Raw genomic sequence first — 20,521 nt, 5'->3', positions numbered from 1 at the left:
GTGGATTACATGGTGTAATCCAGACCAAGGCATCGTAAGGCCCAGGGACCATGGAAAAAAATAGGGTGGGGGGGGGGGTTTATTTAAAAAAAACAAACAATTTTTTACGTATACATCTGGAAATTTAGAATAAATGAGTCACAATCATCAGACAGAAACGGGACGACAGATCTTGTGATGCAGAGCAGTAGGGACAAGGAATAGTGTCACCATCTGATTTTCATCAGGAGTGCATCTGAAGTGAGCTTTCTGCTGTCGTCTTAAATCTTTTATTAGTTGCCTTCTGATGTTGTAAACTGAAATTAAAAGTGGTTCCGACAGCCGTGTCATTGTTTTCATCTGGTTATTTACACTCCTGACCACTGTAAAAGATGGATTTATGAAGAAAAACACTTAAAATCAGAAGCAGAAAAGCCTTTGCTTCTCGTGTTCCCATGGCAACAGTTTAGACCAGTCACGCAGCACGTGACGTCGGGTGACGCAAACGTCGCTCCGTGCGGAACCCGGAAGTTTAGCTTCCTGTTAGCCTCCTCGGCTAACTCATTCCGATTGCTGTTAGAAGACATGGAGCCTGAGTTCACTGAGTTGAACACGTTTTACTGACGGCGGAGAGTCCTCTAACACCCACAACCCGTTTCACATCCCGGAGAGGAGCGGCGGGCTGTCACACTGACAGGTTAGTGCTCTCATGACACACACACACACATCTCTACCTGCGCTGTGTGGCTAACTAGCTTTAGCCGCTAACTCATTAACCTGTAAAATAATCATACAGGGAGTTCAGCTGCTCCTATTTCTCCCGTGTGTGTATTAAATGTGTCGAAACAAGGTTAAGGGGGAGATGTCTGTACCTGTAAATGACATTGTTAGTTAGCTGTGTGCTAATGTGGACGATTCTCCATCAGACGTGTCAAACAGCAACAGCAAATGTTTTAATCCAACAGATTAGCTTTATTTCAACAAGTTAATAGCTTCTCTCAGGAAAACGCCCAGCTGTTAACTACCTGAGAACTGATCGTGCTAATGACTGTCAGACTGTGGGATGTGTGAATGGAGCCAGTCTTGTCCTGTGTCCCTGTCCTCTGCTCCCAGTCCTGTCCTCTCAGTTCAGTCCATATAAACCCACCTGATGATTGCTGACTGCCAGGTTAATGTATGATGAAATCGTCCCAAACTGAACGTGTCGTTTGCAGGTTTTCCTGCAGAGTTTTACCTGATTTGTCCACTGAGTGAGCCGTGATTTTGCCATTCCTGAACATTTTCACATTTTGTGCACCTGTGTGTGACAGCAGAGGGAGAAACTGCTTCAGGTGTAGACACACTGTTTAGATGAAACACTCTTTGTGTCACTGAAGACACCAGCATGTTTGTGAGTGTAAGAGAGATGTGGTTCAACCCTTACTTTACATGCAAAGAAACTCAGTGAGCGCCAGTCCTGATCAGTAAACAGAAACAAACCTTTGATAAACCCTTCACACAGACACTACCAGACATGTTTATTGATCTGACGCACTCTTGCCTCACAGGCTTCAAATTTGCTCTTCTGCTTTTTAAGAGACAGTCTTGATGTGTCATGGCCATGTCTGTGAAGATAACAAATTCTGCTGGTCGATAAACAATATTATTGTCAACATTGTTTTGAGACCAAATTAGCCACTAATGTAATGATAACACGTCATAATGCAGCTGCACTGTTTTTTTAATGCAATTAACTTTGTTTCCCATATTTTATCATTGAAATTTGAATGTTAAGAACTTTTAAATAACTTAGTTAAATTAAGTGAACCGGTTGTTCCATGTTGACGGACACACTCGGTTTGAAGCTGAATTATTCAGACACTGAGGCTGACATTTGGCTTTGCTGTCATTTTATTTGCTCCTAATTTGTAAGACTGCGCCTGGCACTGCTCCTGTGGAGACTGTGTGTGTGTGTGTGTGTGTGTGTGTGTGTGTGTGTGTGTGTGTGTGTGTGTGTGTGTGTGTGTGTGTGTGAGCGCGTGCGTGCGTGCGTGCGTGCGTGCGTGCGTGCGTGCGTGCGTGCGTGGAGAAAACAAACCTCGTGCTAATATGACAAATTATTGACTCTATTTTCATTTATTGACTTTTGACATTGACATTAACTGAGCGGCTTGATGCCTCAGTGTGTCTCTAAAACAACTGGATTGTGAAAATGTACCGAAGGCGAACAGCCCTTCTGAGTGTCTCCTTGTTTGACTGAAATAGTGTACTGCAGCGGTGGCGGGCTCGAGGTGCTTCAAGAACTTGAAATACAGCCAGTGACATTTAAAATGTGCTTCAGCTTCTTCACTGAGCTGTAGAAGTGGTGTGTGACGCACAGAAAGCTCATTTCAACATCTGAAGGACTGCATGTGATCACATGAAGACAGTCATGGATTTGACTGGATTAGCGACTGCAGAGGATCTGAGAGGAGTTCAGGAAGGAGAACGCGCCTGTCTGCAGAATTCAGTTGTTACAGAGTTGGTGTTTGGTGCTGATCAGCCATGTCTCCTGTGTCTGCGTGTGTTAGTGTGTAAAACAAACAGCGTAAGGAGCTGTGATCTAGTGTAACCACACACACAAACGGCTCCGTTTTGATGGTTTGCTCACACTGACCTGCTGGATTAAGTGTTGATCCTTGACGAGCAGGAACAGCTTGAAATCCTGGGTCCACAATGATGAAATCTGGGATCACAGTTTCCTGGAACCTGACAGGTCTGATACCTGGATTTTCTTTGTATTCTGACCCACAAAGTGTTTAATGTCAAACGAAGAGACGGGAAGTTTTTTCTTTGTTGTGATTGAACTGAAAAGTGTCCGAATCGCTCCGGTCGGCACTGACGACCAGCCGGTCGCCTGTTGTGACGTTGTGTTTAAACGCAACCGTTGGCCTCTCTCTGTCCTCTCAGAGTCCAGGACCGGCCTGAACATGGAGTCCATGCTGAACAAGCTGAAGAGCACCGTCACCAAGGTGACGGCCGACGTCACCAGCGCCGTGATGGGAAACCCCGTCACCCGGGAGTTCGAGGTGGGGCGACACATCGCCAGTGGAGGTCCGGGTCTGAGCTGGAGGATCTACAACGGCACCAAGAAGTCCACCAAACAGGTGTGTGTGTGTGTGTGTGTGTGTGTGTGAGAGACGTTACACAGTGGTATCAGGAGTTCTCTCGTGATCTGATTGATCTCCTGAGTCGTCCCCGTCTCTCCCTGCAGGAAGTGGCCGTGTTTGTGTTCGATAAAAAGATGATCGACAAGTACCAGAAGTTTGAGAAGGACCAGATCATCGACTCTCTGAAGAAAGGAGTGCAGCAGCTCACCAGACTGCGTCACCCTCGTCTGCTGACGGTGCAGCACCCGCTGGAAGAGTCCCGGTGAGTAAAACACACCGAGCTCCCGAACGCCAGGATGGAGGGACAACGCCCCGAGACAAGGCCAGAGATAGTTCAGGCCAGGCCAGAGTGTTAAATGTGAACGGGTCCTGATTCAACCTTTCACCAAGTGGAGAAGTGTTGTGACGTGCTTCCGTCCTCTGTCCCTCAGGGACTGCCTGGCTTTCTGCACTGAGCCCGTCTTTGCCAGCCTGTCCAACGTCCTGGGCCAGTGGGACAACCTGCCCAGCCCCGTGCCCTCCGACATCAAGGAGTACAAGCTGTACGACGTGGAGACCAAGTACGGCCTGCTGCAGGTGAGAGCGGGAGGGTTAAACTCGACCCGAGTCGCTGTATTTCTGCTCCACTGCCTTTCTGACATGGCGGCTTCTCTCCGTCAGATCTCGGAGGGCCTGTCCTTCCTGCACAGCGGCGTGAAGATGGTCCACGGGAACCTCAGTCCAGAAAACATCATCCTGAACAAGAGCGGCGCGTGGAAGATCATGGGCTTCGACTTCAGCATCTCGTCCACCAACCCGTCGGACGCCGAGGTCCGCAGCCGAGCGCCGGTTCAGTGGGGGGGGGGGGGGGGGGGGGGGTGGGCAGAGCTGGAACCGTTCCCACCCGCTGACTTTCATTTCCTCTCTCTCTCTGCCAGCCCAAGTACTCCTGTAAAGAGTGGGAGCCCAACCTGCCCCCCCTCTGCCTCCCCAACCCCGAGTACCTGGCGCCCGAGTACATCCTGTCCGTCAGCTGCGACTCCGCCTCCGACATGTACTCGCTGGGCGTGGTCATGCACGCCGTCTTCAACGAGGGGAAGCCCGTTTTCCAGGTCAACAAGCACGACATCTTCAAGAGCTTCAGCCGGCAGCTGGACCAGGTATGGGGGGAGGAGGGGGGGGACGGATCCCGTCAGGGAGCAGCTGCATCATTGTCTCTCCTGTCCGCTGCAGCTGAGCAGCATGAGTCCCTCCGTGCTGAATAAAATCCCCGAGGAGGTTCGAGAGCACGTCAAGATGCTGCTGAGCGTCACGCCCACCGTGCGGCCGGACGCCGACCAGATGACCAAGGTTCGCACGGCGCCGTGAGACCTCCGGGAGTCTCGGGTGGAGACGGGGGCCCCGCTAACGGTGACTTGTTTGCCGTCCCCAGATCCCGTTCTTCGACGACGTGGGGGCCGTCACGCTGCAGTACTTCGACTCGCTCTTCCAGAGAGACAACCTGCAGAAGTCCCAGTTCTATAAAGGACTGCCCAAAGTGCTGCCCAAACTGCCAAAGGTAGGCCGGCGCCGCGGTCCCGCTGCGACCACAGAAAAGACGCTGTCAGCTCCGTCTCTGGACTCGACGCTCTCTCAGCTCTGTCCGTCTCGTCCCTCAGAGAGTGGTGGTCTACCGCATCCTGCCAGCACTCACCTCGGAGTTCGTGAACCCGGACATGGTTCCCTTCGTTCTCCCCAACGTGCTGCTGATCGCCGAGGAGTGCACCAAGGAGGAGTACATCCGCCTCATCCTGCCCGACCTCACGCCCGTTTTCAAGCAGCAGGAGCCCATCCAGGTATCCACACTCACCTGTCTGGCCTCCGATTGGCCCAAACGCCCGCTTTCTCCCTCCCCGTCAGACATCCTGCACCTCAGGTTGAGAAACACTGCATTCAGAGGGTGATGGACATGAAACAAAATGATCTGCTAAGCTCAGCAAGACATTAGTGGGATGTTGTGTTCTTTTTCGGTAAAAGCTACAAGACGCGTGTTTGTGTGTGTGTGTGCGTGTGTGTGAAAACAAACCAAAGTGAACTAAGCAGCATGCTGTTTTTACTTTATCACAACCTGTGTCTGTTTTTCCCTCCATGCTCCTTCAGGCTAGTAACATGGTGAGTGTGTTTCTGCTGTGAATACGCTTCAGTCCCATCTGTGTGTGTGTTTGTGTGAGTGATGAACTAAACCCACTAAAAGTCGCAGCCTTGCAGAGTTTTACTCACTCATCCCTTCATGTAGGTGAGCAGGCTTCATGTCCACCTTCTGCTCCCGCTCACGCTGCCCTGTTCGCTGCAGATCCTGCTGATATTCCTCCAAAAAATGGACCTGCTGCTCACCAAAACCCCGGCGGAGGACATTAAGAACAGCGTGCTGCCGATGGTGTACCGCGCTCTGGAGGCGCCTTCAGTCCAGATCCAGGTAGGAGAAAACCCACGGTGGGCTGGAGGCTGTGTCTAACGTCTGAACCGAGAGACGGCAGAACTCTGTCTCACGTCCGTGTCGTCTGGCCGAGCAGGAGCTGTGCCTCAACATCATCCCCACGTTCGCCAACCTGATCGACTACCCGTCCATGAAGAACTCGCTCATCCCTCGGATCAAGTCGGCCTGCCTGCAGACGTCCTCGCTGGCGGTGAGTGTCGGCCGGCGGCCCGCCGCCTCCGTCGAGCGCCCCTCACCCCGTGTCTTCCCGTGCAGGTGCGAGTCAACTCCCTGGTGTGTCTGGGGAAGATTCTGGAGTATCTGGACAAGTGGTACGTGATCGATGAGATCCTGCCGTTCCTGCAGCAGATCCCCTCCAGAGAACCAGCGGTGCTCATGGGGATTTTAGGTACGTCGGCGTCTCCTGTCCCTCGAACAAACCCGAGCGCCGGTGGAGGAGTGGAGTTCACTCAGTGCCTCTGCTTCCTCAGGGATCTATAAGTGCACCTTCAGCCACAAGAAGCTGGGAATCCCCAAAGAGAACCTGGCCTCCAAGACGCTGCCGCACCTGGTGTCTCTGAGCATCGACAACAACCTCAACCTCAACCAGGTGCTGCCCGGCAGGGCTCATCCGCCCGTCAGCCACCCGTCATCTACCGCACACACTGGTCTGAGGTGAAACGTTGTGTGTTCTGCAGTTCAACTCCTTCATGGTGGTGATCCGAGAGATGTTGAGCCGCATGGAGGCCGAACACAAGACCAAGCTGGAGCAGCTGCACGTCATGCAGGAGCAGCAGAGGTCGGTTCCTCTTCCTGTCTGGGGTCTGGAGGAGCAGGAGGAGGAGGAGGAGGAGGATGGGCTGTAACTCTCACTCCATTCGTTTCCCTCCAGGAGCATCAACATCGCTAATCCAGGGAGCCAATCGGAGGAGGCGCGGAGCCCGCCCAGCTCGGCCAATCAGGTGAGAGCAGCAGCGGCGAGCGTGAGGACGGAGGAGTGAGTCGGGGGGATGAGGAGTGACGAAGAGTTGGTTCTTTCAGATGGACGACCTGTTCGGCAGCTCGGGGGTTAACGGGAAGGAGAACGGCTCGTCGGCACCGAGCTCGCAGCCCAACAGAGTAATCAGATTACATCTCAGCTCAGTCAACAGGAAGGACTGTACTCATCCTCTTCTCTTTCTTCCTCCTCCAGATGTCTCTGACTCTAGAGGAGAAGCAGCGTTTGGCCAAAGAGCAGGAGCAGGCGGCCAAACTGAGGAACCAGCAGCCGCTGGCACCGCAGACCGTCAAACCAGCGTCCAGCAGCAACACACAGGTACAGTCCCACCACACACACACACACACACACACACACACACACACACACACACACACACACACACACACACACACACACACACACACACATACAGTCTGTAACGGTTTCTCTGGCGTTGCAGACGAAGGATCTGACCAGCAGCCTCCTCACCAACATGACGTCTCTGAACAGCCTGTCGCTGGCGGGCGGGGCGCGAGGCGGAGGCGGCGCCCCCGCTCAGGGCTCCGCCCTCTCCGCCTTCCCCTCCTCCGGCGCCATGGTGGGCTCCATGGTCCCGCCGGTGGCGAACGGCTTCAGCTCGGCCATGGGCTTCCCGGCCGGAGGTCTGGGGATGGGCGTGCGGCCGGCGGCGCCCGGCCTGTACGGCGGCATGGCCACCGCCACCAGCACGCCTAACTTCGGAGCCCTGACTCAGAACCAGGGACCCCCCGGTAGAGCCCCCGACATGTCAGCCCTGGACAGCCTGTTCACCCCCAACAAGCCCAAAGTCACCCTCAACCAGATGGGTCCCAGACCACCGGCGGCGGCGGCGGGCGGCGGCGCATGGCTGGGTCAGTTCGGCTCGGCCCAGAGCGCTCAGACTGGGGCGGGGGGCGTGGCGATGGGTTTGGGGGCGGGGCAAGGGGGCTTCGGGATGCAGGCCAACCCTTTCTTCAGCCCGCAGAACTTCTCCCAGCCCGCCGGCGCCCCGGCCGTGAACCCGGGCGGCGTCAAACACAGCACGTCCGTCAACAACGACCTGAAAGACTTGTTTGGGTAGAAGGCGGCGTGCAGACGGTTCCCCGGAATCCTCGCAGAACAAGTCGCCGACCTAATGTGAAGGTGTAGTTTTTAAAGGGTCTCACGGTTTGTATTTTTAATGCGATCTGCTTGAAACTGGAACTCCGCCGGCTAATTAACCCCAAGGCGGAGGACCGGCGGCTGGAGCGGCCGGATTGGCGGCCGCCTCTTCTTCTTCTGTGGTCTTTACATGCTGGGGGTTTCCTACTGTTTTGTACTCGACACTGACGGTTTGTGTGTTGGTGTCACGCCGACTGGAGCGTTTCCTCACTTCCTGTGAAGATCCTCCAATCACTGCTTCTCCAGGCTGGACTGACAGACGTGCAGCCCGTCGCTTCAGGGCGGCGGCTGCGTCCATCGTGACGCCGCAGTGTGGCGAAACCATTCTTTTGACCATCAGTTGGACTCGAAGTCCATTTAGCAGAACATGGTATGAAAGATTTGACGGCAGAGGCGCTTAGCATGTTGCTAGTAAAGCTACATGCTAAAAGTAGTTTTTCCAGTTCGATGCTAACAGCTGTACACATGGTAGCGCTGCATGCTAAAGACGGGTCACGTTCCTCCAGTGGCGCCTTTAGCGTGGAGGAGCGACACGCTGGAGGAGGACTGCCCATTCAGGCTTCGGCGTCGCAGTGGAAACGTTGCACGCTTTGAACGAAGCTCCGGTCTTCTGGTTGTGCTGAAAGCAGCACACCGAGCACAGCGCCGCTATTAGCATCGATCTGGAAAAACCGCATGCTCAACATGATGCTGCGCTGTGTGCGCTGCCGCACGGCTACATGCTACCAAAGCTAATGCTAACGGCAGTGCACACTGAGCACAGCGCGGCTTCTGCTGTTGTGCCTTATGTGGGTACATGTGGCAACCTGGACCACCCCAACACGTTCCCTGACCTGGCCCCAACACGTTCCCTGACCTGTCCTTCACCCATTCCCTAACATGTTTCCGTACCTTGACCTGTTCTCTGACCCATTCCTCGACCAGTTCCTGTCTTGTTCCTATTTTCTTGCTCTGCTGCATGTTACTGACTTCGGCCAAAATCATGTCCTACCCATAATTCCTCTGTAACGTAGTGACCAATGGCGTCCTGTGATCGTTCCACATGTCCTCCAGATGAAGATGATCTATTTTAATTCCAGCTGAGCTGTGCTGGTGACGTGTAGTGTAAATACAAAGTTATTTAAAACTCTGCGAGGGCCTTCACGCTCCGGTTCCGAGGCCTTAGACGAGTCCCGTGCAATAATCCTCCACCCCGATCGGACCTGGACCTGGACGCCGCCGCTGAAGGCTCTGGATGCACCTTGGTCACACTGTGTTCTGCTGCTCATGATTGTTGTTGACATGTTGGATTGTAACGTCTCTCGTTTGGGTTTTGTATTAAAACGTCTCCGCTCCGTGGCGGGCTGTCTGCGGCGTCACACCTCCGTTACCTTCGCTTCATTTCCGGATCGCCTTCATCAGTGGAGGAGCGGTTTTCAAAGTGTGGGGCGTTGCCCGGATGCGGCCGCAACAAGAAGAAACCTGACTGAAAAAGTCTGAATACGATCAACTATTTTAATAAAACAGTTTCAGAGGTTAAACTATGTGTCAGAGATGAATTAAAGTTTAATTAGTGAAAAACCGTAACTCTTTGACTTCTGACCTTCCGTGGTTCAACCCGTGGTTCTCGGTCACTTTGAGTGGAAGAGGCGGAGTGAGGAGAGAGTTAAACCTCACAGCTGGTGGTTTTTCAGCACCTTTATTTCAGATAAATCACACCGTGGCACAGTGATTTCTGAGGTATTTCAGCCCTTCTGCAGGTTTTTCACATTTTTCAAACTCGGTTAATGAAGCAAAACACAAGAACTTCACAGATCTTCAAATAACAGTTTTTCCAAGTACAAGAAATCTGACGGGGAAAAAAAAAATAGCAGCGACACGGAAACATTAAATCCACAGAGAAGTGACTTTAGTTTTTCTCCCTTCACCTGAATTTAACCCGGAAACCTTAAAAAAAAAACACCTAGTAAACGACAAGTGCCCAGTTCATAAATTAACCAGAAGATAGTGTTTAGTTCGGAAATATTTTAAAAAAGAAAGCAAAATTACTGTGAGGACATGTTTTCATTTTCTACACAAAACATTATTAATCGTTTCTTATTGAGAATTTGAATCAAACGTATTTAAAAGCCATTGGCTGTTTTCCTTGAAGTTAATTGTAAACATTAAAACAGTTTTCTGCACTAAGTTCAGCCTGAACCAGTTTAGTGTCAGATGTTTCCACACAGAAGAGACCTTTCCTTTCTGTGGAGCAGCTGCTTTCCTCCCTGACCGACGTGGGATGGGCGTGGAGCAGGAAGTGAGGCCGTGACCTCTGACCCCGGAGCCAGATCACTGCTGGAGCAGGCGGCGGACGTCTCTGGAGGTGTTTGTGGAGACGTTCGTCTGCGTCATGTCTGGAAAACAGGTGAGGTGGTGAGCGGCTGCGCGCACGTGAAATGTGGCGAGCGCCGCGTCGAGCTGCTGACCTGTGAAGTCCAGCCGGTATCTGAACATCGCGGTGCTGAAGTCCAGCGAACCCGACGGGTCCTGTTGGTACCGCAGCTCCACGTCCTGGCTGGAGATGCTGCAGCCGCCGTTCCCCTGAGAGGAACCGGGAAGAACGTCAGCAACAGGTGGGTTTCACCTCATTCTGTCGACACGAAAACACACAGCTCTCACTTTCACATAGTCCATCCACTGTCCGTCTACATCCTGGAACTGCCACCGCGGGGGCACCACCGCCGCCGCCGCCACCGCTGCCGGACTGAGGAGTCAAACACATTGACAATCATTTAAACGGAACGTAGAACCTACTGGAAGTGAGATCAGACTGAAAAATGTCATGAACGATCCTGTAAAAAGGCAGCTCACAGTGGTCAGTGAACGCGTCATGGAAACAGGTTTCTACCACTGCTTCAAAGTCCAAAACTTAATGTAAAATGAAGGAACGGTAGCTCTGCCGTCATGGAAAAGAGCATTTCCTGTTTCATCATGTGTAATCACTGAAGCTCATTTATTCATCAGGTTTTTTTTGTCTTTTTTTAACATTGTATCAAAATGAATTTTAAGAGGATCAATATTCTTCTGGTTTCTTGTATAAATAAATGAATACTGTCTTCTTTCTCACCTGCTGGTGTGTTGAGTCCTCCTCACCTTCCTCTTGGTCTTCAAGGAATCATTGATTTGAAACATACCTGCAGTAAAGCAAAGGATTCTCTGTAAGTGAAATCATTTCACGGCACAGCGAGCTGCCCAACCAGCAGCTGAATGTTCCAGCGAGTGACCTGACGGTCCAACCAGCAGCTGAATGGTCCAACAAGCAACCCGACGGTCCAACCAGCAGCTGAATGGTCCAACAAGCAACCCGACGGTCCAACGAGCGGCTGAATGGTCCAACAAGCAACCCGACGGTCCAACAAGCGGCTGAATGGTCCAACAAGCAACCCGACGGTCCAACGAGCGGCTGAATGGTCCAACAAGCAACCCGACAGTCCAACGAGCGGCTGAATGGTCCAACAAGCAACCCGACGGTCCAACGAGCGGCTGAATGGTCCAACAAGCAACCCGACGGTCCAACGAGCGGCTGAATGGTCCGAGCGGCCTGATGGCCCAGCCAACGGCCAAATGGGCCAACTAACAGCCTGACGGAGCGCCTCACCTGAGAAATCCAGCGTGTACGAGTACTTCCCGGCAGTGAACTTCAGTTGACCCTGGGAGTCCGACTGGTACGCTCTCTCAATGTCAGCGCTGCCGTACGAGCAGACCTGGAGGGAGCAGAGCGGAGCGTTTTCCTTTCTGTCGTCCGTCGATGCAAAACCCAAATCAAAGATTTGAAATGTTTGCATTTAATGACCGACTCACGTCTGACTGATATTCTGTCCAAACACTTCTATCGCCCAGAAACTCCCAGGTAACTTCGAGCCAGGACGGCAGAGGTGGGGGTTGGGGTGGGGTCGCTGGTGGGGTCATGGCTGCAGAAAGGCTGCAAAACATGAAATCAGCTGAGTCTGCTGTCAGAGAGCTGGAACAGTCTGAAAGGGCTCAAAGAGAACTGAACCTAAACAGACCACACCCAGAACCACAACCAAACCTCATCGGACCAGAGCCAGAAGCAGACACAGATCAGACCCAGACCAGACCCGGATTGGACCGAAACTCAGAACCAGCCCACACCCAGACAAGACCCAGAAACAGAACCAGAAGCAGTCCTACCCCCCACTTTGGGCCGTGTATTTGGGGCGCCGGCGGACTTTCCTCCTCATGCTGGTGTTCTGGTTGGTTTGCGTCATGGCTGTAGAGACATGACAGACCGGGTCTCAGCAGAACAGGAAAACCTTCTGAAGCTTTCAGAACTTCCCTGAGAGTCAGTTGACGTACTGGAGAAGTCCAGGCTGTAGTTGGCGGTTCCCACGGAGAACTGGAGGGTCCCTGCAGGGTTCAGACTGAAGTGACGCTCGATTTCACCGCTGCTGATGGACGAGGACGAGTTGGATCCCTGGAGACCAGACAGGGGAACGTTTAGAACGTTCAGAACATTCTGACCCAAACCGGAGGGTTGGGACGGACCTTCTCACCTGGGATCCGTACTCGGTCCACAGACGGTCTCCTCGGTAGAACCAGCTGTGGACCTCCGGCTGGTCCGCCGGGAGGAAGCTCAGCCGCTGGACTCTGATGGACGGATTATCGGTCCGCAGCGTGTCGAAGTTAATGAACAGTTTCCTGTGGAACGAGAACCGACACGTCAAACAGAACCACACTGAAGGCCTGTGAAAACTATATTAATCTTGAAAACTTCTGAAAGTCTTTATTTCACGTTCTAATAAATGGTCTGGGTTCCATGTCGCTCTGACAGAACAGTAAGATGTGTTCTAGTGTCAGAAATCTAAAGGTAGTCGGGTCTGGTTCAGGTAGTCGGTCCTGGTTCAGGTAGTCGGTCCTGGTTCAGGTAGTCAGTCCTGGTTCAGGTGGTCGGTCCTGAGCCTCTCTCACCCCGCTGTGCTGATGATCATGATTCCTTTAGCTCCAGCGTGACAGTAGTGCACTTCGATCACATGATCGTTTTCGATTTTCTGCCACCGACCTCCAACGTTCAGCTGCCACTCGTAATGCTTCCCTGAGGGAGAAAATAAAGACGCGTCAGGACGCGCAGCAGGACGCCCATCGGGACGCCCAGCAGGACGCCCATCGGACGCCCATCGGGACGCCCAGCAGGACGCCCATCGGGACGCGCAGCAGGACGCCCATCGGGGCACCCAGCAGGACGCCCAGCGGGACGCCCAGCGGGACGCCCAGCGGGACGCCCATCGGGACGCCCAGCAGGACGCCCAGCAGGACGCCCATCGGGACGCGCAGCAGGACGCCCATCGGGGCACCCAGCAGGACGCCCAGCGGGACGCCCAGCAGGACGCCCATCGGGACGTCCAGCAGGACGCCCAGCAGGACGCCCATCGGGACGTCCAGCAGGACGCCCAGCAGGACGCCCATCGGGACGCCCAGCAGGACGCCCATCGGGACGCCCATCGGGACGCCCATCGGGACGCCCAGCTGGACGCCCATCGGGACGCCCAGCAGGACGCCCTGCCGGTCTGAAACCAGGATTCATTTGGTTATTTACACTCTGAAAAATCAGCATTTTTCAGTGAGTTCTAATGGCTCGGGTTCTTTTGGAATTCCACCCCCCTGCTGGAATTTCCCCAGAACTCCAGCTTCTCTCCACTTTGACCAGCAGAGGCTGGACTTTCATTCCTACCGGCCTGTCGCTGATTCACTACATCACATGATAATTCTTTAGTTTTTTTCCATCACCTTGAGATTAAAATTCATGTATTTAAGCCACTTTACAGAGTTAAATGATGAAGTTACATAAACTGGGAGTGACAGTATGTAAATGAGCCCGTGGAAGTGTTTTAATGCTGTTTTTAAAGCGAGTAATTCCCATTTACCTCCGGAGCTGAGACATTCGTTAATCTCTTCGTAAGCCTGAAAACAAGAGAAACAACAAGAGGAAGTGAAGAAAACACGAAAAACAAGAGGAGGGCGTAAAGAGAACGGAATGTTCAACTCGTCTTCAGGGTCTCAGATTGAAGTCGTACTCACCATTTTGCTCTTTAATCAGATTAAATTAGCGACTGACAGTCCGATTATTCTGATTTGACGGGGATTACTACCTGAGATTTACTCCTCCGAGTGTTCTGTCGTCTGAGAAAGTTCATTTCTAGAGAAAAAAAAACCGAGAGAGAGGGAGGGGGCAACTTTAACTTTCACTTTCATTCTGCAGCTGGGGGAGGGAAAGAAGACGGATCAATAAATTCAAAAAGGGTATCAACTTTTTTTAATCCCCAGAAAAACAGTTGAAGTGAAAAACTGAAGGAACAAAGAAAATGTTTTTATTTCCAAACTAATTATTGTAGTTAAAAAGTCACAAATTAATGTTCCTGCATTAATTTGAGAAATAACTTATAATAAATATTAAATGTCTTTTTTTCCAGGTATTGACGAGCTTATGTGTCCAGAGAGAACCGAGCTCCTTCACCCCGCTTCATGTTGACAGTCTCTTGAGGTGACGGTTCGAATCCCACCGCTGACCAGGCCAGACCTTTAACCCTGAGTGTGTTTCTGGCTGCTGAAGCAAGTTTTGACAGACAGGTGGACTTTGCTTCTGTAAAATCACACTTTATTGATCTGCTGCTCCAGTCAGTGATCCGCTTTTCAGAATATTAATGTTTTATTTCTTTAAAAAAAAAAAAAAAAACACACATAGTACAAGGCACGACGTTTGATTTTAGATCTTTTATTGATATTTGAATTAGATCAATGATTGTCTTTGGCACGTAAAAATCAAGCAGAATAACCAACAAAGCAGAATAATACATGAGCAGAAGCAGCATGCAGAGAAATGTAGTTTGCAAAACACAAAAAAATCACATTAAATGAATCTGGTTCATCACTGAGATTAAAAAGGCCCCGAGTGGAAGACATGGCGTTCTCCAGACCAGCAGCGTTTCTTCCCGATGTGTAAACTAACGGAGAGGGTTGACTTCCTGAGACGAGCGGATGGCAGTAAACACCTTCGTATACAGCTTCAAATACCGTTAAATACTGCTGAACATGCATGTGTGTGTACGTGTGTGTGTGTGTGTCTGAGGTCCGGGCAGGTCAGACCATCACTCTTCTGATGGCGCGCCTGTGTTGAGTCTTCAGGTTGGTCTGGCTCATGGCTGCAGAAACAACACACAGCTTTTAAAGCCTTTTCATTCCTGATCACAGCTGAGATCCAACAATCTAATAGTTTCAGCTTTTTTAGCCGTTTCTTACCCGCACCAACTAGTTTAACAGTTTTAATGCCTGAGTGTCTGAGTTTTAATCACTGCAACTTAATTTTAATCATTTTAAATCCTTTTTTTTAACCATTCAACATATTTTTACTATTTTATAATTTCTATTTTCTCTTCTTACATCAAACTGAAAACAGATCAATCCGTCCATGTGTCTGACGGGCTTCTCCAAAGTTAGTTAACTGTTAATAACTAGTCCTACAAACTAGCACTACTAACTAGTCCCCAGAGTTACTCGACTATTACTAACTGGTATTACTAGCTTGTCTCCAGAGTTACTTAGCTATTAATAACTAGTATCACAAGCTAGTCTTACTAACTAGTCTCCAGAGTTACTTTACATTACTAACTAGAATCACTAACTGGTATTAGTTACTAGTCTCCAAAGTTACTTAACTCGTCTTATTAACTACTATTACTAACTAGTATCAGTTCCTTCACTATTACTAACTGGTATTATGAACTGGTTTCCAGAGTTCTCTTGTCTTGAGGTTTTCAGATGGAAACTCAACAGTTCTTTACAAACTAATGAACCATTTTTAATTTGAATCTGACGTCGGTTAAAATCATCTGGAGCATTTACTCTCATCTCTAATCCGCTACTTTCAAGTGTGGAAGCGTTCCTCGTTCGTTAAGCCGATTCACCAGAGCCAACACTGATTTAAAGAACACAGTGGACTGACTGAAGCAGGTGTGGTTCTACCTCCGAAGTCCAGCTTGTAGTTTTGACCGTTGACGGTGAAGGTCAGGCTGCCTCTGGGGTTCTGCTCGAAGCGGGCCTCGATGTCGGTGGTGGTGATGGAGCAGCCGGGCTGTGGGAACAGAATACCGTGAGCGGTGGAATGAACCTGCCGCTCCGCGTGCGACAGAACCGGGTCCGGTGACGTACCCTGTCTCTGAAGACATGCCATCCGCTGTCGCCCTTGAACTGCCACTGAGGTTTGGAGCCCAGAGACAGGTTGGCGATGGCCGGCATCGCCGGAGCGTTCCTGAGGAGAACAGAAGGTTTAGTCAGGTTTCCTCTTTAACCTTCAACTGGAAATGGAAGTGAGTGAAGATGACGCTCTCGGTTGGTTCTCCCTGCTGCTCAGATGCTGTGGTCTGATCTCTTGAACTCACCCTCCTCCGGTCTGCTTGTATCGGAACTGCGGCCGCCGGGTGACCCTCCTCTTCCGACTCTGACCCATCTGAACCATCTCTGAGAAAAGTCAGTGAGGAAGATTAAATGTCATGAAAGCTGGCCAGACGATGGGAAAGCTAAGGCATGGAGAAAAACCCAAACTCTCCAAACAGGAGCTGTTTCATGCTTCAGAACGTGCCAGGGAGCAGAATCTCTCACCTCTGAACCTGATCTCCACCCTGCTCCCTCCGACGCTGAAGGAGAACGATCCGGTCGGGTCGCTCTGGTACTTCCTCTCGATGTCCAAGCTGCTGACCGGGCTGCCCTGGCCCTTAGCGTCCTGCAGAAACACCGGAGTCGGTCAACGCTCGGGGAGGAACAGAAGGAGAATCAGAAGCAGGAGCCCGGGCGACATCGCACCCTGTCGGTACCTTCTCGCCATATTTGATCCACTTCTTCCGCAGGATGCAGAACCAGGACCAGGTGCTGCTCCCGTCGTCCAGACGGCGGACCTGCAGGTTCTTCCCGATCACTCTCACCTGGGAAAAGTCGATGCTCACAGCCCTGCACACACACACACACACACACACACACACACACACACACACACACACACACATTATACTGATGTCAGTGATATCGTCTAACATGTTGCATTTATTCTTTATCCATTGCTCCATCTTGTGTATTGATTTCTATTCAATGTTCTTTTATTATCTTTAACTGGGTTTATTTTATATACTGTGTGTGTGTGTGTGTGTGTGTATGTGTGTGTGTGTGTGTGTGTGTGTGTGTGTGTGTGTGTTCCGTGCGCTCTCACCCGTACGCCGTGTTGTAGATCTTGATGCTCTTGCTGTGAGGCAGCGAGTACTGAGCCTCGATCACGTGATCGTTTTCAATGTCCTTCCAGCCGTCTCGGGATTTCAGCTGCCACTGGAAAGGTCGGCCGTCCGTCAGCAGGGGGGCTGCAGGGACCACAGCTCACCTTCATCATCATCATCATCATCATCATCATCATCATCATCATCATCACAATGACGACAAATCCAACTCTTAAATCAAGGTCAGAAATGGTCTCAGTGTCCTCATACCTCTTCCTCCACCTCCTCCTCCTACTCTTCCTTCTCCTCCTCCTCCTCCTCCTCTTCCTCCTCTCCCTCCTCCACCCACAGAGTGGCTCAGCTTGCAGGCGTTGCCGTAGCGACACCTCCCCTGCAGGTGGAACTTGCAGACATGCAGGTATCTGCAGTGGCTTCCATCCCTGCAGCCGCCATCGTTGTAAAACTTGCAGGGCTGTCTGGCAGAAGGCTGAAAGAGGAGAGAACAGCTGAGAGCAGAATCCCCCCCGCTGCTGCAACGCCGTCCTTCTGATCTGGGAGGAACCTCACCTGAGGGAAGCCATCGGACTCCGGCGACTCGTCGCTCTCCTCAAACCGGACGACGTCGCTGTCCTCGGAGGACGAGCTGCCCTCGTCTGTGTCTGAGGACGAACGTCAAACAGCTCAGAGCCCTGATTCAGCTGGACGAGCCCCGCCACCTCCTCCTCCTCCTCCTCCTCCTCCTCCTCCAGCCTCCACCTTTAACGTCACACCTCCAGTCAGGCGACTGATGGAGTCAGTTTTGAACTCTTCCTTCAGACCGATAATCAAACGGTGATTTGTAATCAGTTACTTTCCAGCCTCCACAGGTTGATTTCTGACCAGAGGCTTAAAAAAATAGAACAGAAGAATAGAATAGAACAGGAAACTGTAAAGTAGAGCAGAATAGAGAATACTGAGTCATAGAATGAAGTAAAACATAACTGAGTAGAACAGGAAGTATTAAAGAAGAAAGAATATATTAGAATACTGGGTAAGAAAAAGAATAAAGTAGAATACAACACAGTACAAAATAATCAAGTATATTAGAATACTGGGCAAGTGGAGTAGAGTGTGTAATAAAACAAAGTATAAAGTATTAGAACAGTGGAGAACAGACGAACCTAAGTGCCAACTTGCTGTAATGACAGAGAGTGAAACCTGATAAGAAGTGAGACTTTATCAGTTCTGCTGATAAAATCACACACATACACACACTATACATGAGTCAACGCACACCTGCAGATTAGAGTCATGACTATCAGGACATGATGTACAGAAGTTCATTTAGTTCCTGATCTCTACATATTAAACTGGAGCGAATTTAAATCAACTGTTAATCTGCTAAACGTCCCACTTTGCCTTTCTGTAGCATAAACATCACATAAAATTATTCAACAAATCTAAACAATTGAATCTGAGAGAAAGTAAAGAGGCTCTAAAGTCATTTTCTGTTCTGTAAATAGAAGGAAACCAAAGACAGGTGTTATTTTTAAAGCCCCCTGCTGGTTCTTTCAGGTACTGACAAACACGAAAAACACTTCAAACTGGACAAAAGTCTTCTTTTCACACACAAACACACTTTAAAACCTTTAAAATGGATAGTTTATTAGTGTTAATGTTATTTAGGAGATTTTAGTTTGAACTTGTGACTGAACATGACGCTGCAGGGAAACCGTGAAAGTGAAAGTATCAGACAGGAAAAGATATGAAACTTGAAGTCTGACATTTTCATCCGGACAAAGTCACTTTGGAGCCTTTCAGCCGGTTGATCTCCAGTCTTGAGAGTTTAAATAAAGAGTGGAGACTTTAGTGAGGGGAGGAGAAAGTCACCGTCAAGAGAAAAAAAAAACGAAATAGAGAGAAAAATCTGGAGCTCAAAGAGAAAAGAACACTGATTTGATTAAATCTTAGCAGACGATAGAGAACAGGGAAGTGAAGAGAGGAAGAAAGAAAAGAGAAGAGAAGCGCAGACCACTCACCAAAGGCTGAAGCCATTCTGGAACTTAAGAACACTTTCACTTTCACTCACTGTAATTTATCAAGACAGGCCCCGCCCACTAATGACCTCAGCCACAGGCGTAAATAACCACCACTGTGGTAAATAGCCTCCACTACTGGGGTAATTATTATCAAAATAGATCCAGATTTCAGATTTGTATGGTTGATGACCGTGGCAGCCTGCCCGCTCCACGTTGACAGAGAGACTTTTTCCCAAGTGGAGGAGTTTAAGCATCTTGGCGTTTTGTTCACAGTGGGGGACGGATGGAGGAGAGACTGACAGGCGGATCGGTGCAGCGGCTGCAGGGATACGGTCGTTGTATCGGTAAGTTGTGGTGAAGAGGGTGGTGAAAGGAGAAGCTCTCGATTTACCGGTCAATCTACGGCCTGGCCCTCACCTATGGTCATGAGCTCTGGGGTCAAGACCGAAAGGACAAGATCCTGGATAAAAGCGACTGAAATTCTTGGCATGTCCCACTGGGTGGATGCCTTGGGGAAGACTCAGGACACACTGGAGAGACTGTGTCTCTCGGCTGGCCTGGGAACGCCTCGGGATCCTCCCGGAAGAGCTGGAGGAAGAGTCTGGGGACAGGAAGTCTGGGCCTCTCTGGACTGCTGCCCCTGTGACCCGGTCCCGGAAAAGAAGTAGAAGATGGATGAATGGATGGTTGATATCATTCAAGCTGAGCAGCAGTGAATGTGACGAGATGGAACTGTGACCTTTGACCTGAGTCGTCTGCAGCTGCTGGAAGACATAAAGACAGCAGAGACAGAAGAACCAAACATTTCCACTTTCCCTCTCTCACCACCAGGAGTCACTGTAACCACACACACACACACACACACACACACACACACACACACACACACACACACACACACACACACACACCATAAAGAAAATAAGTTTTGAATCATAAATGTATACATTAGAGTTATAATCTGAATAAGTTTCTCCTGACTAATGACTTGTGAACAAACTGAATTAACAGACAGACTGACTGATCAACGAGCAGCAGCAGGTATCTGCTGCATTTCTTCTAGAGTCTGCAGCTTTGTGTGAGCAGCAGTGGTAAACTGTTCACTCCTGGTCTGTGAAGCCAGCAGGAGAGGAATGTTTCTAAACGCTGGAGCTGCTGGCCTTCAGAGGGAGGTGGAGGAGTCAGAATGTGAATGGAAGGTGTGGGAGTGGCTCTCACAGCCACCGTCACCCTGAACCCTCTCTCCATGGCTGGAACCATGAACCTGCAGAAAAAAACATGCAAACTCCACAAGGGAAAGACCGGTTAGCTGGCTGCTTGGAACTGGAACCAGGACTACCCTCACCCGGACACTCTCATGAAGAATATGCAAATTCTGGGCAGAAAGTCTGAACTGTTGGAAAACCTTCAGGAACCAGAGAAGACAGAACATGCAGCCTCCACCTTCATTACTGAACAGTTTAATCAGCGTTTGGCTGGTTGCTCCATCCTGGACACGAATAAGCCTCCTGATGTGGAGTCTCCATGCTGGATCACCTGAAGAAAGCTCAAACATGCACAGGGAAAAC

The 20,521-nt window shown here is 50.5% G+C and overlaps 3 protein-coding genes across 4 annotated transcripts; 1 reads left to right on the top strand and 2 right to left on the bottom strand.

Moving 5' to 3' along the window:
* The first annotated feature begins 509 nt into the window (after positions 1 to 509).
* scyl2 (SCY1 like pseudokinase 2) lies at positions 510 to 9,279 on the top strand. 2 transcript variants are annotated; one of them, XM_030113843.1, is made up of 19 exons: positions 510 to 676; positions 2,908 to 3,104; positions 3,212 to 3,369; positions 3,539 to 3,683; positions 3,768 to 3,917; positions 4,025 to 4,246; positions 4,320 to 4,436; positions 4,519 to 4,644; positions 4,745 to 4,921; positions 5,226 to 5,237; positions 5,419 to 5,541; positions 5,639 to 5,752; positions 5,818 to 5,950; positions 6,033 to 6,151; positions 6,240 to 6,340; positions 6,434 to 6,503; positions 6,583 to 6,660; positions 6,734 to 6,856; positions 6,981 to 9,279. In XM_030113843.1, the coding sequence occupies exons 2-19, from the start codon at positions 2,928 to 2,930 to the stop codon at positions 7,617 to 7,619; spliced, it is 2,784 nt and encodes a 927-aa protein (XP_029969703.1). In that variant the 5' UTR covers positions 510 to 676; positions 2,908 to 2,927; the 3' UTR covers positions 7,620 to 9,279. The 2 variants fall into 2 exon arrangements, with proteins under 2 accessions (XP_029969703.1, XP_029969704.1); XM_030113844.1 differs by lacking the exon at positions 5,226 to 5,237.
* A 65-nt stretch (positions 9,280 to 9,344) lies between these two features.
* On the bottom strand, positions 9,345 to 13,884 carry LOC115404518 (uncharacterized). Its single transcript, XM_030113876.1, has 12 exons — positions 13,757 to 13,884; positions 13,603 to 13,639; positions 12,650 to 12,773; positions 12,235 to 12,379; positions 12,038 to 12,155; positions 11,873 to 11,951; positions 11,522 to 11,642; positions 11,319 to 11,424; positions 10,788 to 10,854; positions 10,340 to 10,424; positions 10,147 to 10,261; positions 9,345 to 10,074 (listed from the first exon to the last, which is right to left on the bottom strand). Exons 1-12 carry the CDS (start codon positions 13,757 to 13,759, stop codon positions 10,010 to 10,012), a joined length of 1,065 nt encoding a protein of 354 aa, XP_029969736.1. The 5' UTR covers positions 13,760 to 13,884; the 3' UTR covers positions 9,345 to 10,009.
* A 556-nt stretch (positions 13,885 to 14,440) lies between these two features.
* LOC115404517 (uncharacterized) lies at positions 14,441 to 18,987 on the bottom strand. Its single transcript, XM_030113875.1, has 10 exons — positions 18,954 to 18,987; positions 17,503 to 17,594; positions 17,206 to 17,422; positions 16,935 to 17,079; positions 16,546 to 16,678; positions 16,334 to 16,454; positions 16,114 to 16,192; positions 15,884 to 15,983; positions 15,698 to 15,806; positions 14,441 to 14,877 (listed from the first exon to the last, which is right to left on the bottom strand). The coding sequence occupies exons 1-10, from the start codon at positions 18,967 to 18,969 to the stop codon at positions 14,816 to 14,818; spliced, it is 1,074 nt and encodes a 357-aa protein (XP_029969735.1). The 5' UTR covers positions 18,970 to 18,987; the 3' UTR covers positions 14,441 to 14,815.
* Positions 18,988 to 20,521: the final 1,534 nt, after the last annotated feature.

Source organism: Salarias fasciatus, chromosome 17 (assembly GCF_902148845.1).
Source record: "Salarias fasciatus chromosome 17, fSalaFa1.1, whole genome shotgun sequence".
In the NCBI taxonomy this organism is placed as follows: Eukaryota; Metazoa; Chordata; class Actinopteri; order Blenniiformes; family Blenniidae; genus Salarias; species Salarias fasciatus.
The sequence above is the reverse complement of the archived record's forward strand: the minus strand, read 5'-3'. Positions and strand labels throughout refer to the sequence as shown.

Excerpts from the sequence above, each read along its gene's own strand:
- LOC115404518 (XM_030113876.1), bottom strand. Across the intron at positions 11,643-11,872 it reads TACACGGCCCAAAGTGGGGG|CCTTTCTGCAGCCATGACCC; the intron begins GTAGGACTGCTT and ends CATGTTTTGCAG. Across the intron at positions 10,262-10,339 it reads AGTGGATGGACTATGTGAAA|GGGAACGGCGGCTGCAGCAT; the intron begins GTGAGAGCTGTG and ends GGTTCCTCTCAG.
- LOC115404517 (XM_030113875.1), bottom strand. Across the intron at positions 16,193-16,333 it reads GGTGGAGATCAGGTTCAGAG|AGATGGTTCAGATGGGTCAG; the intron begins GTGAGAGATTCT and ends GACTTTTCTCAG. Across the intron at positions 15,984-16,113 it reads TACAAGCAGACCGGAGGAGG|GAACGCTCCGGCGATGCCGG; the intron begins GTGAGTTCAAGA and ends TGTTCTCCTCAG.
- scyl2 (XM_030113843.1), top strand. The coding sequence starts at position 2,928 with ATGGAGTCCATGCTGAACAAGCTGAAGAGCACCGTCACCAAGGTGACG. Across the intron at positions 5,753-5,817 it reads TGCAGACGTCCTCGCTGGCG|GTGCGAGTCAACTCCCTGGT; the intron begins GTGAGTGTCGGC and ends CTTCCCGTGCAG. Across the intron at positions 6,661-6,733 it reads CGAGCTCGCAGCCCAACAGA|ATGTCTCTGACTCTAGAGGA; the intron begins GTAATCAGATTA and ends TTCCTCCTCCAG.